Here is a 14,761-nt window from a genome sequence, read left to right as displayed (position 1 = left end):
ATTCATGACAAGTGGTGGCATTCGCTCCTCCACAAAACTTAATCCAGCAGGGGCTGTAGAGGGATTTGTGGAGATGTGCACACAAAGGTGTACGCTACCCGTCAGGAGCTCCTGATTCATGTAGAGGCATATGAGACTATTTGATACTTCCGATTTTGCAAGTTTTTCCACATAAAAAAATGGAGAGGTCTGTAATTTTTATAGTAGGTACACTTCAACTGTGAGACACAGAATCTTAAAAAAAATCCCGAAAATCACGTTGTATGATTTTTACATAAATAATTTGAATTTTATTGCATGATATAAGTATTTGATACAATAGAAAACAGAACTTAATATTTGGTACAGAAACCTTTGTTTGAAATTACAGACGTCAGGTCAGATGTTTCCTGTAGTTCTTGACCAAGTTTGCATACACTACAGCAGGGATTTTGGCCCACTCCTCCATACAGATCTTTCAGGTTTTGGGGCTGTGACTGGGCAAGATGAATTTCAGCTCCTTCCAAAGATTTTCTATTGGGTTCATATCTGGACATTCGCTAGATCACTCCAGGACCTTGAAATGCTTCTTACGGAGCCACTCTTTAGTTGCCCCGGCTGTCTGTTTATGGTCATTTTCATGCAGGAAGACCCAGCCATGACCCATCTTCAATGCTCTTACTGAGGGAAGGAGGTTGTTGGCCAAAATCTCGCGATGCATGACCCCATCCATCCTCCCTCCAATACAGTGCAGTTGTCCTGTCCCCTTTGCAGAAAAGCACCCCCAATGTATGATATTTCCCTGACCATGCTTCACGGTTGGGACGGTGTTCTTGGAGTTGTACTCATCCTTCTTCTTTGTCTAAACAGTGGAGTTCATTCAACAAAAGTTCTTTTTTTGGTCTCATCTGACCACATTACCTTTTCCCATGCCTCATTTGGATCATCCAGATGGTCATTGATGAACTTCAAATGGGCCCTGCAGGATTTTAATCCATGACAGCATAGTGTGTTACTAACAGTAATATTTGAGACTGTCTTCCCATGTAGTTCTGGGCTGATTCCTGATCTTTCCCAGAATCATCCCTACCCCATGAGGTGAGAGTTTGAATGGAGCCCCAGACCGAAGAAACTTGACAGTCATCTTCTGTTTTTTCCATTTTCTAATAATTGTGCCAACAGTTGTTGCCTCCTCGCCAAGCTGCTTGCCTATTGTCCTGTAGCCCATCCCAGCCTTGTGCAGGTCTATAATTTTGTCCCTCAACAGCTCTTTGGTATTGGCCACGATAGAGAGGTTGGAATGTGATTGATTGAGTGTGTGGACAGGCGTCTTTTATACAGGTAACAAATTCAAACAGTTGCAATTAATACAGGTAATGAGTGCAGAATTGTAGGATTTCTTAAAGAAAATCGAACAGGTCTGTGAGAGCCAGAATTCTTGCTGGTTGGTAGGTGATCAAATACTTATTTTGTGCAATAAAATACAATTCAATTATGTAAAAATCATTTAATGTGATTTTGTACAGGGTGTGCCATTTATACTGAAACTTTTCAAGATGGGTGTTGACCATGTTGGCCATTTTGAAGCTGGCCATTTTGGATTATTGGATTATTTTGGATTATTTTTTTCAATGGGAGGAGCGTCATGTTACACATCAAACTTATTGAGAATTTCACAAGAAAAACAATGGTGTGCTGCGTGTTAACTTAACTTTATTCTTTCATTAGTTATTTACAAGTTTATGACCACTTATAAAATGTGTTCAAACTGCTGCCCAATTTGTTGGATTGTCAATGCAACCCTCTTCTCCCACTCCTGACACACTGATAGCACCACCGCAGAAGAAATGCTAGCACAGGCTTCCAGTATCCGTTGTTTCAGATGCTGCACATCTTGTATCTTCACAGCATAGACAATTGCTTTCAGATGACCCCAAAGAAAAAAGTCTAAGGGGGTTCAGATCGGGAGACCTTGGTGGCCATTCAACTGGCCCACGATGACCAATCTACTTTCCAGGAAACTGTTCATGTAGGAATGCTCGGACCTGACACCAATAATTGATGGTATGGTGTATTATGTGGGTTACAAAGATAGTGGGGCCATTCTTCATCAATAAAAACCTCAATGTTACTGGATATCTGAAACTGCTACATGATGATGTGTTGCCCTCTTTGTGCACTGAAGATGGCAACACATCAGTGAGAGTTTTTCCAGCAAGATGGTGCACCACCACATTATGGGTGTCAGGTCCGAGCATTCCTACAAGGAATCTGACCCCTTTAGACTAGCATTTCTTCTGCGGTGTTACTATCAGTGTGTCAAGAGTGGGAGAAGAGGATTGCATTGACAATCCAACACAATGGGCAGCACTTTGAACACATTTTATAAGTGGTCATAAACTTGTAACTAACTCATGAAAGAATTAAGTTACGTTAAAACCAAGGACACCATTGTTTTTCTTGTGAAATTCTCAATAAGTTTGATGCATCACATCACCCTCTTCCCATTGGAAAAATTAAAGTTGGATCCAAAATGGCCGACTTCAAAATGGCCACCATGGCCACCACCCATCTTGAAAAGTTTCCCCCCTCCCATATACTAATGTGCCACAAACAGGAAGTTAATATCACCAACCATTCCAATTTTATTTAGGTGTATCCATATAAATGTCCCAAATGGAGAATTGTGATCTTACTGGTTGAAGTTTGGAACTAACCCATAGTAAGTAATGTTAAGTGGGGTCCTCCAGGATTATGACATTGATGACTTATCACTAGGATAGGTCAGCAGGATCAGATCAGTAATGGTCCAACACCTACACCTCCAGTAGTAAATAGTGAAAAGAGTCAAATAGCACAGCTCCATCCATTGTGTAATTTCCTTTCCTGGGTACTGCAACCCAGCTCCTATTAAAATGAAATTGAACCATTAAGGTGCCGGGCGTCAGACTTACAGATCCGATGTTGATGACCTATCCAAAACCCCTTTAATAAAAGTCAATTTAATTGGGGAATGTAAAATCCCGTAATGAGACTGCAGCCTATTTTGAAATGCTCGAATTAACAACCCATCTCCAATAATCTAGGGTTTTTATATTGGAATAGCAATATTACTTAAAAATAAAACTAAACCCATCCAGGTTGCTTTTAAACTCTCTTAACTGTTTCCTATTGACATTGCTCTTACAGTAAAGAATCCTCTTCTCAGAATGTTAGTCTTGCAACCTTCTTCCCTCTAGGGCTTGCTCACACATGTGTGCTTGTCATTTTCTCCACCCATCAGTGCGTCCCTGATGTGATAGCTGGTAGCTGATATGTTGCCATAACAGCCGGAGGTCAGCTGATGACCCCATGACGCTCATACTTGTCATTACGGAGGTCCTTTGAAACACTGCCTGTGGCCCGGGCTTCAAAGGAGACCGTGATTTCTGCTATATGCAGTGATGCTGTGTCCCCTAAGGGAACACGTCTAAGAGGACTAACAATGAAAACTAAAAAAGAAATGTTTATAAAATATGAAAACAATAAATAAAAAACTAAAAGTTCAAATCCACTACCCTTTTCCCAATTGAAAGTAAAGATATTAAAAAAATAAAAGCAGTACACATATGTGGTATCTCCATGTTCTGAAAAGTCTGATCTATGAAAATATAAAAATGAACCAGATCTGTAAATACCGTAAATGTAAAAGATTCAAGGATGCCAACATTACCTTTTTTTTGGTCGCTGGACTTCCACAAAAAAAGGCTGTAACTAGTGTTGAGCATTCCGATACCGCAAGTGTCGGGTATCGGCCGATACTTGCTGTATCGGAATTCCGATACCGAGATCCGATACTTTCCTGGTATCGGGAATCGGAATCGGAAGTTTCCAGTTTATGGTTCCCAGGGTCTGAAGGAGAGGAAACTCTCCTTCAGGCCCTGGGATCCATATAAATGTGTAAAATAAAGAATTGAAATAAAAAATAGGGATATACTCACCTGTCCGGAGGCCCCTGGACCTTACCGCCATAACCGGGAGTCTTCTTTGCTTAAAATGCGCGCGTTTAATGGTTTCCGTGATGCCACGGCTTCTGATTGGTCGCGTGCCGCCCATGTGACCGCGACGCGACCAATCACAACAAGCCGTGACGTAATTTTCAGGTCCTGATGCCTAATTCTAGGCATTCAGGATTTGAAAATTACGTCACGGCTTGTGATTGGTCGCGTCGCGGTCACATGGGCGGCACGCGACCAATCAGAAGCCGTGACGTCACGGAAACCATTAAACGCGCGCATTTTAAGCAAAGAAGGCTCCCTGTTACGGCGGTAAAGTCCAGGGCGCGTCAGAGGGTGAGTATATCCCTATTTTTTATTTTAATTCTTTATTTTACACATTTATATGGATCCCAGGGCCTGAAGGAGAGTTTCCTCTCCTTCAGACCCTGGGAACCATCAGGGATACCGTCCGATACTTGAGTCCCATTGACTTGTATTGGTATCGGGTATCGGTATCGGATTAGATCCGATACTTTGCCGGTATCGGCCGATACTTTCCGATACCGATACTTTCAAGTATCGGACGGTATCGCTCAACACTAGCTGTAACAAATCGATCAAAAAGTCTTATCTTTCCCATAATGGTATTAATAAAAACATCGGCTTGCCCTGCAAAAAAATTAGCCATCACGTGGCTCCATCGGACAAAAAATTAAAATGTTATTGGTCTCGTAAAATGGCAACACAACCCCAAAAAATTTGTTTTACAAACTTCTGACTTTTTTTCATCGCTAAAACAATAAGAAGAAATTGGACATGTTGACTATTACCATAATCATATTCATATTAATGAGGACAATCATATTGCATGGTCATTTTTACCATCACAAAATCTACACCATGAAAACAATTCCCAAATAACAATGTCAGAATTGCATTTTTTTTCACAATTTCACTGCACTTGGATTTTTTTTCCCATGTTACAGTAGACTGGTAAAATGAATGGGGTCATTCAAATGTACAAATTGTCCTTCAAAAAACAAGCCCTCATATGTCTATTTGGACAGAAAAATACAAAGCTTTATGGCTTTGGGATGAAAGGGAGGAAAAAACAACCGCAGAAAATGTAAATTGGCTGTGGCGTGAAGGGATTAAGTATTGGATCTAGTATCTGGTTGGTGTTATAGGCAATTTCAACAAATTTCTTAAAGGGACTCTGTCACCTGAATTTGGCAGGCTATGTAAATGCACTGTGTCTGGGTCGATAGGCGGTGTTTCCTCTTCTTTCATTCACCCCTTCCTTTCCCACGGTCCACAATATTTTCTTGAATTTGATTAGGTTTCCTCCGTAGTTCACACGTGCGCAATGCAATCTTGCCTTGCGCACGCGCAGTATGCTTTGTCCACCTGCGGGCAAAGCCGAAAAGCATTACTGCACATGCGCCGGCGCACTATGTCCCAGAACACAGCAAAATACTTCTGGGACATAGTGCGGTGGCGCATGCGCAGTAATGCTTTTGGGCTTTGCCCGCAGTTGGGCAAAGCATACTGCACGTGCGCAAGGCAAGATTGCATTGCGCCTGCGTGAACTACGGAGGAAACCTAATCAAATTCAAGAAAATATTGAGGACCGCGGGAAAGGAAGGGGTGAATGAAAGAAGAGGAAACGCCGCCCATCGGACCGGACACAGGGCAGTTACATAGCCCGCCAAATTCAGGTGATAGAGTCCCTTTAACAGCTTCCTAGTTTTTTGCAAGTCCATCTAGTGAATAAATTAAATATATATATATATATATATATATATATATATATATATATATATAATGGTAGAGAATTAATATATGTATGTTTCCTCAGACAACTGGTGGAGTTTTATGGTTATATGTTGCGTTGTATGCTTTAGACATAATATAACATGTGTCTAATTATTCCATTTTCAGGAATCACAAACCAAACGTCTGTGGATGAACTTTCACCGTGTGAGGAAGAGCATAGCACAGAGGAAAATGGTAACCTGGACTAGTGCTCAATTTCCATGAAGATCAGGTAGGGACGCAGAGAGAGGGATTTAGGACAGGAAGGACCATTAGGCATTTGTGGATTAAGTTTACCTCTTTCGGTATGAACCCGGCCTCAACTATTATTTATTATTATTTATTTTTAGTCCACCATTGCTTCCATGGTGCTGTACATGAGACAAGGTTATAGACAATAATTACAATGAACAAACTAACAATGACAGACTGGTAGAGAAAGGAGAGTGTCCTGCCCTTGTGGGTTTACAGCCTACAGGACAATGGGGAAGGAGACAGTTGGTTGGGTTTTGCAGCTCCATTAGTGGTGAGGTGACAACAGGGTTATTGCAGGCTATAAGCTTTCTAGAAGAGGTGGGTTTCAAGTTCCGTCTGAAAGTTCTGAGTATGGCGGAATCAGAATTCCAAAGGGTGGGGCATACTCGGGAAAAGTTTTGGAGGCGTTGGGAGAGAAGTGTATAAGTTTGGCGGAAAAAGGAAGGTCTTGAGAGGACCAGAGATTAAGTGTTGGAAGATATCGGCAATTTAGTTCTACGGTTTTGTAGGTCAATGTTAGTAGTTTAAACTGGATACTTTGGGGAATTAGGAGCCAAAGAAGGGATTTGTAGAGGGGAGAAGTGGAGAAGTAGCAAGGAGAGAGGTTGATTAGTGGAGCAGCAGAGTTAAGGATGGACTGGAGAGGTGCAAGATTGTTACTAGGGAGTCCACAAAGAAGGATATTGCAGTAGTTGACCCAGGAGATGATGAGGGCATGCAATAACATTTTAGTAGATTAAAGGTTGAGAAAAGGACAGATTTTGGAATTTTTTTTGTTGGAAGTAGCAGGAGGTGGTAAGAGCTTGGGTGTGTGGTCTGAAGGTCAGGGCAGAGTCGAGGGTTGCTCCGAGGCAGCAGATTTCTGGTACAAGGGAGAGCGTTATGTCATTTATTGTGATAGATAGATTAGGTAAGGATGTTGAGTGGGATGGAGGAAAGATGATGAATTCGGTTTTGTCCACATTATGGCTGGGTACTGTCATGGTGTGGCTGTGGTATAGCAATGGACTCCTATTCTGTTCTTCAGTCTAGGAGTCCCAAGGCTATCCCTGTCCCCAGGATTACTCCTGATGGTGGGGCTGCCTGGGTCTCATTCCTCACTATTTTCCTGAGTAGTATTAATCTGGTTAATGTATGGGGAAAATACAAACAAGACAGACACGGAAAAACAGAAGCACAGTCACATAGCACTCTCATATGAAAAGACACTAAGGAACAAAAGTGTAAAACGTGTGAGGCAGCAAAGAAACATAAAGGCACCTAGTGAAAAGGAAATGCTTCACCAAACACCGCTTGTAACAACTCTGGAATAACACCAGTTAACCAGGATGTGTCCACCTCTCCAGAACAGGATAGACTAACTATAGCTGGCATTACCTGCATAGTCAAGCCAACTTATATAGAAGGAGAGAAGACATGAGTGGTTCTCTAAAGGAGATTAGCCTAGCAAAGATTTAACTCTTCCTAACCTGACTAAGAGCTGCAGCTCTTTGAGTCGATGCCCGAGTCACTCTTTGCTGATCATAGCCTTCAGTGGAGTTAAAAGGAAGAGTGTAAGAATCTTTGGATTCCATAGACCCTGACACTGCTATGACAGTAGATAGTACTTGCAAAAACCTCGTTTTGACAGTATCCCTCCCTTTAAGAGGGGCCCCAGAAGTTTATGTAGATGAAGATGATGAAGACCTAACCCGATGTTCAGCGTAGATATCAGTGGCTGGTACTAAAGTCCGCTGATCAGGACCATAACCCTGTCAATGAACCAAATACTGCAATGAACAGCGAATTGACAATTTTGGTTACCTGAAACTCTAATGACCCATTGACTAAGACTAGAGGCGGTGGTAAGGGAAGAGAGGTTTCAAAAACCACATAGACCTGTGAAAAACATTATGAATTTTGAATGATGTAGGTAATGCCACACAGAAAGCAACAGGATTAACGACTTTATATGGATCAATAAACCAGGGTCCTAACTTCAGCGAAGGTATTTTTAGTTTAAAGGGAACCTATCAGGTCCCCCATGCCCTCCAACCTAGCAGCATTCACCTATGTATGATGAAACTCCTGCCTAGCCAGCCCTGTATAATGTAATTCAGTTAAATAAATGCTTTAAAAAAGCATTTATAATGTCCCCGTTACCTATGCTAGTGAGGGCTTTGACTAGATCACACACTTCTCGAGTTTAGCATACAATCTATTCTCTCTGAGAATGCATCGTACCTGCCTGACCTGTTCAATATGAAACTCATAATCTCATGAGTATTTAAGAATGTAATCTAAGTAAATAATTACAGAGTTCCCTAAAAAATGAGAAAAATCATCATGAACGAAATGTTGGAACACTGTAAGTGCGCTGGTAAGACCAAAAAGCATTACAAGGTTTTCTAAGTGCCCCTCCGGTGTGTTAAAGACAGTTTTCCACTCATCCCCGTTTGACCCGGATCAGATTTTAGCCCCCCTTTAAGGTCAAGTGTAGAGAACTATTTAGCACTGGCATTCTGATTAAAAAGGTCAGGAATGAGTGGAAGAGGATACGGATCCGAACCATTATTTGATTGAGCTCCTGGAAGTCCAGGCATGGCCGTAATCCACCATCCTTCTTGGTGACAAAGAAGAAGTCCGCTACAACTGGCAACGAAGATGGCCTAATGTGACTCTTAGCTAAACTCTCAGTTATATAATCCTTGAGAGCTAATCTCTCAGGACCAGACAAATTATAAAGTTTGCACTTGGGCAATTTTGCCCCAGGAATCAACCTTGTGGTGCAGTCATAGGGCCTGTGGGGTGGCAGCTCCTGACATCTCCTAAAATACATTACTAAAATCAGAGAGAGGACCACGTAGGCTTGTGGTATCCGATGAAATACAGGTTCATGAAGAGTGGTTCTTACAATACAGTTGTGCTCAAAAGTTTACATACTTTGGCAGAATTTTTGCTTTCTTGGCCTTTTGTCACAGAATATGGATGATAGCGCCAAAACTTTTTCTCCACTCATGGTTAGTGGTTGGGTGAAGCCGTTTATTGTTAAACTACTGTGTTTTCTCTTTTTAAATCATAATGACAACCGAAAACATCAAAATGACCCTGGTCAAAAGTTTACATACTACATTTCTTAATACTGTGTATTGCCCCCTCTAACATCAATGATAGCTTGAAGTCTTTTGTGGTTGTTGTGGATGAGGTTCTTTATTTTCTCAGATGGTAAAGCTGCCCACTCATCTTGGCAAGAAGCCTCCAGTTCCTGTAAACTCCTGGGCTGTCTAGCATGAACTGCGCACTTGAGATCTCCCCAGAATGGCTCAATGATATTGATGTCATGAGACGGAGATGGCCACTCCAGAACCTTCACTTTCTTCTGCTGTAGCCAATGACAGGTTGACTTGGCCTTGTGTTTTGGATCGTTGTCATGTTGGAACGTCCAAGTACGTCCCATCGTCCCATGTGTAGCTTCCGGGCTGATGATTGCAAATTAGCCTCCAGTATTTGCTGATAACGTGCTGCATTCATCTTTCCTTCAACTTTGCCCAAGTTTCCTGTGCCTTTGTAGCTCACACATCCCCAAAACATCAGTGATCCACCTGTGTGCTTTACAGTAGGAATGGTGTTCCTTTCATCATAGGCCTTGTTGACTTCTCTCCAAATGTAACGTTTATGGTTGTGGCTCATCACCCCAAATTACCTTGTTCCAGAAGTTTTGAGGCTTATCTCTGTGCTGTTTTGCATATTGTAGGCGAGATACTTTGTGACATTTACATAGTAATGGCTTTTTTCTGACGACTCGACCATGCAGCCCATTTTTCTTCAAGTGCCTCCTTATTGTGCATCTTGAAACAGCCACACTGCTAGTTTTCAGAGAATCAGTGTTTCAGCTGGGTTTTTCTTTGCATCTCGAACAATTCCTAGCAGTTGCGGACAATATTTTTGTTGGTCTACCTGACCATGATTTTGTTTTTACAGAGTCCCTGAGTTACCATTTGTTAATCACTGTTTGAATGCTGTTGACTGGCATTATCAATTCCTTGAATATCTTTTTATATCCCTTTCCTGTTTTATACAGTTTAACTACCTTTTATATCTGTAGATCCGTTGACAATTCTTTTGCTTTCCCCATGACTCACAATCCAGAAACATCAGTGGCTGGATGAAAGATGCAAGAGTCTGTCTAGAGGCCAGAAACTCACTCAGCTTTTATGCACACACTGATTACAAGCAAACAGGTCACAGATGAGGATGTTACCTTTTATAGCCAGTGAAACCCATTTGTGTCAACTTCTATGCATGTTATCAGGCCAAAATCACCAGGGTATGTAAACTTTTGATCAGGGTCATTTGATGTTTTGGATTGTCATTATGATTTTAAAAGAGAAACCATAGTAGTTTGACAATAAATGGCTTCACCCAACCACTAACCATGAGTGGAGAAAAAGTTTTGTTGTTATCATTCATATTCTCTGAAGATAGGCCAAGAAAGCAAAAGTTCTGCCGGGTTATGTAAACTTTTAGCTCAACTGTACGTGCTCTATTTAGTTATCTCCTGAGTTTGCCAATAAAAAGTGGGATTATGTTAGGCTAACCAGTGAAACCCCAATACTATTTGGCAGGAAGACCCCAAAGGACATAACACGATATGTACTTCTAATGATACCCCTATACGGAGTTCCAGCCCCTGTACCCACTCGGAAAAGCCCCGCTGAGTAAAAGTAGACGAATCAATGGCAAATATATGAAATGGATTAGATATCTTCTTCAAATCCAACACAGAAGAACTGGCAAATTGCTCACCAATCATATTTGCCCCTGACACACTATCAAGAAAAACAGAAGTTGAAATCTCCTGGCACCCAATCTTAACCCTAGCAGGTATCAAACATTGAGACATCGTAGTTGAGGATATATGTAGACCCAGGTTAAGATCATACAATCAACCTGGGTATAGGATTTTTCCGGTATTACCAAAGACATAGCACCTTGTAAAGTAGTTAGGTTTTCATACATCACCAAAGCCTCCTTCATCCTGTCAGATAAACCCTGGAAAAACTGGCTTTTAGCGCTGGGTTATTCCACTGTGTATCTGTAGACCAGCGCCAGAACTCGACAAAGTAATTATCTACCTCCCAATCTCTCTGTTGCAGAGAAAGGATGTTAGACTGCCAATCATGTTCTATCAGGATCATCATAGATGAGCCCGATAGCCGAGAAAAATCAATCCACAAAAAAAAAAAGGGTGAATCAGAGGGCAAGGAAAAGACCCAAGCTTGTGTTTCCCCACTCAAGAGAGAAATAATTATTCCAACCCTCTGTTCCTCTTGTACAGAATAGTGGGGTTGTAAACGAAAATATAGTTTACATGCCTCTCTGAAAGAAATTAACCGACTGCGCTCCCCCAAAAATCTTTCTGTAAGAGGCAGTTTGGGTTCCGAAATTCCAGAGACCAGAACAGATTGTTCCGGTATGTTGGACTGAGCTAACTGCTCCTTTTAATTTAATCACCTGAAGAGACAACGCCTGCATTTTGCTCGCAAGCATAGTAACCAGATGCATACTGGAGTTCAGGAAAAAGTATGGCCAGCTATAATGTCACGTCGTGACTGTAGTATAACAATGGACTCCTTATTCTGTTCCTCATGTAAGAGTCCCTAGGCTATCCCCATGCCCAGAATTACCCCTGAGGGTGGGGATGCCTGGGTCTCATTTCTCACTATGGTCCTGAGTAGTTCTAATCTGATAAGTGTATGGGAAAAACAGGAGCACATTCGCACAGTACTCTCACAGGAAAAAACGGAATGGTTCTCCCACAGCATGTTACTAAAGACGATTAGCCCAGCAAAGATTTAACTCTTGTTAAGCTACCTAGGAGCTGCAGTTCTTTGAGTTGATGCCTGAGTCACCCTTCACTGATCATAGCCTTCAATGGAGTTAAAAGGAAGAGTGTAGGAATCTGTGGATTCCACAGACCCTGACTGCGCATTAATAGTTGGTGATACTTGCAGAATCCTCCTTGTGACAGGTATTCACCACCATTCTGCAAGTGCATGCTGCTAACATTACTTAGACAGTTTATATGAGTTTATGTAGCATATACATTTTGCAGGAAATCACTGTTTTGTATGTTTTATACTGTTCTGATAATTTATGTTCTCACACTGTCTAGGTACTTCTCCATCCACATAGAGGTCCAGATGCCCTCCCTGCAGTACAGAAGGACTAGGACACAGGGAATACAGAGATTGGATCTGAAGCCGCAGGTCACTTGGCACGCACAGAACATCTGGAATTCAGGGAACTTGACAACCCTCCGAATCCCACCGTCTGTGACACTGTGTGGGTGACCCACAGATCATTGCACAGCTCTTTCTCTCTGTCCACCTGTCTCTGCTATGTGGGTCTGTCTCTCTTAGTGTGGATCATTTAGGTACTACCATGCGGACTTGCCTTTGCTTTGTCAAACAGAGCAGACTTTTTTCTTTTCTGTTTCTGTTAGATTAAAGCACTCTTCTTTTTTTGCTGTCAGCAATGTACATCTACATTTTATATATATATAATGCCTCCCACAATTCTTTGAAGGTTCTGCATGACTTAGTTCTCATTTTCCAGAGTGATGCAAAAACAAACAAAAAAAAAAAAACGATTCATATATGCACAGTGACATAAAGAAAAAAATGGAAATCTGTTTTTTCATCTCATCTGAAGAAGTGTGAAGAAGATGATGTTGGACTATCTTATGTATTGCAACTTAAGAAAATGCAATATTAGCAACTATGAACTGTGCCCACCCAAAAATAAAGAGTTTGAATATCCAGAACTCTGCCAGAACAGTACTCCTCAAATCAGTCCTCAGGGATTGCTTCCCAACCATAATGCATGTGTAACCATCAGTTCTTAGGCATGGAAATCTGTCAATCAGATCACGTTTACCTGTCTGTGAATGGTTTGAGAATAACTGATTCTGAGCAATAAGCACCTGATACAAAGGAAAGTGTAGTCCAATGCAATGTGATTTTTACAATCAGACCATGGGATCACCCCTTTTATGTCATCGTAAATCCACAGTAGTAAAACAAAAGGGACCAAAGCATGCTAGTAATTACCGTAGTTTAATTAGAAGAATGCTTATCTATCGGATTATCCACTTAGTATTGCTGCTTTACACATTAACACCAACCACAGTGTCTATGGATTATTCCTTAGTAGGAAAACACTGCGGCTGATCTTCTTTCCGGCTGTGGCCCATAATCCAGATTCTTCCTCTAAGGCGCACCAAGCAAGAGGACAACTGTAAGTGTTATCTGAAGACCGCACGTTTTATGCAATTCCCTCCCTGGGAGGCTGCAGGCCACCACTGGATGAAATCTTTTAGTGAATTTCCCATGCCAAGCGCCCATATGTCATTGTGTGCGATCATTCCCTGTGGCAGATTATCGAAAGTTTCTTGTTTGTCCTGTCCTAGCTGTGTCATGGATTGGGATGTTGTGTTTTGTGCCTTGTTTTGAAGTGTCTTGTACCAAGTCTCAAACTACATCTTCTCATCAGTCTGATTAGACATAGCAATCTTTCCATTACGTACTGAACCCGCTGTGGCTTCAGAGCCCCGACCACTTCTCGGTAATAATGTCTTTTCTCTTTTCCACAAAAGGTCTTCTTTCATACTCGGAGTTTTTATTTAGCCATCACATCTCAGGATAAAGATTTTCAGGGAGTTTGTCACAATCCTACAGCAAATTGTCATTGCCGGCTGGATGTGTCTAGGTACCTTGAATGATATAGGATCGAGCCACAGTCTTATTTATTGGTTTATACAACTATCATTCCTTTCATTTATTGTGCAGTGTATCCCTATTAGTCATTATATGTATCCGTATAACCACATAAATACCATTTTATACCCTAGAGATATTTGACCTGATTAACACTAAGCTTTAGAGTAGATCATGAAAATGTATGTAAAAATCTTCTATTTTAGAAGCAAAAATATATGAACTTTTTAGACGAAGGAAGGAATGAAAATAATTAAAGGTAAATCATGTAAATTGGGGATATATGGCTTAAAATGATACAGAGCAGAAGATAATTGATATTGATGAACAAGTTGCAGTAGACTGACCCATTCACTGAAGACCAGTACCATCAAGACTTCCATAAATGTCTGAAAAAGTAGTATCAACATTTCTAATGTTAAAAGGAAACTGAATTTTCCGAATGATTGTGGTTCATTCAAAACACAATTCTAAAATTAGGATAGATGAATGGTAGAGATAAGAATGTCTCACTTTCTAATGAAATGTCTGTCACTTGTATGAACAGTGAGGGGTCTATATTTAATATAATATTTATTTTATATAATAAGACTTATTTAGTTCTAATCCCCACGTTACAAATCTTTGATCATTCTTTAGTCTTGAGTAATATCCTTTCTTTGGACTCTAGGTAATAATGTCGAGCATTTATATAATTCTTCTGTGGCTTCCATAATACATCTTCATCGATTAGGTTCAGTTCTACATACCTGTCATGTCTTCCTTTTTTTTTTTTTTGGCATAGTTTTATTTCAGATTTTCCTCTCCCTATCTGTTTACTTTCATGGCAGGAAAATGGATCTAGAAGGTAGTCTTAAATATGCACACACATAGGACGTTTTCAGATGCTAACATGTTTCGAGAGGTAATTTGTCAAAGTCTTCCTTAACTTTGGACCACGTGTTACTATAATATGTGGTGGTAAGCTTTGGGTCAAAG

At 40.9% G+C, this 14,761-nt stretch overlaps 1 protein-coding gene across 7 annotated transcripts in view; it reads left to right on the top strand.

The window, feature by feature from the left end:
- Nucleotides 1-12,677, top strand: part of PDE1B (phosphodiesterase 1B) — a 464,528-nt gene extending 451,851 nt beyond the window's left edge. For 4 of the 7 annotated variants that reach the window (XM_077297903.1, XM_077297906.1, XM_077297907.1 and 1 more), the window contains 2 exons: nucleotides 5,898-5,966; nucleotides 12,181-12,677. In XM_077297903.1, the coding sequence (XP_077154018.1) occupies nucleotides 5,898-5,966; nucleotides 12,181-12,200 (89 nt within the window). In that variant the 3' untranslated portion in view covers nucleotides 12,201-12,677. Of the gene's footprint in view, nucleotides 1-5,897; nucleotides 6,004-12,180 lie in introns of all 7 variants that reach the window. The other 3 variants (XM_077297904.1, XM_077297909.1, XM_077297908.1) reach the window with 1 other exon arrangement.
- The last annotated feature ends 2,084 nt before the right edge of the window (nucleotides 12,678-14,761 follow it).

Source organism: Ranitomeya variabilis, chromosome 3 (assembly GCF_051348905.1).
Source record: "Ranitomeya variabilis isolate aRanVar5 chromosome 3, aRanVar5.hap1, whole genome shotgun sequence".
NCBI lineage: Eukaryota > Metazoa > Chordata > Amphibia > Anura > Dendrobatidae > Ranitomeya > Ranitomeya variabilis.
This window is presented reverse-complemented; position numbering and strand designations above follow the sequence as displayed.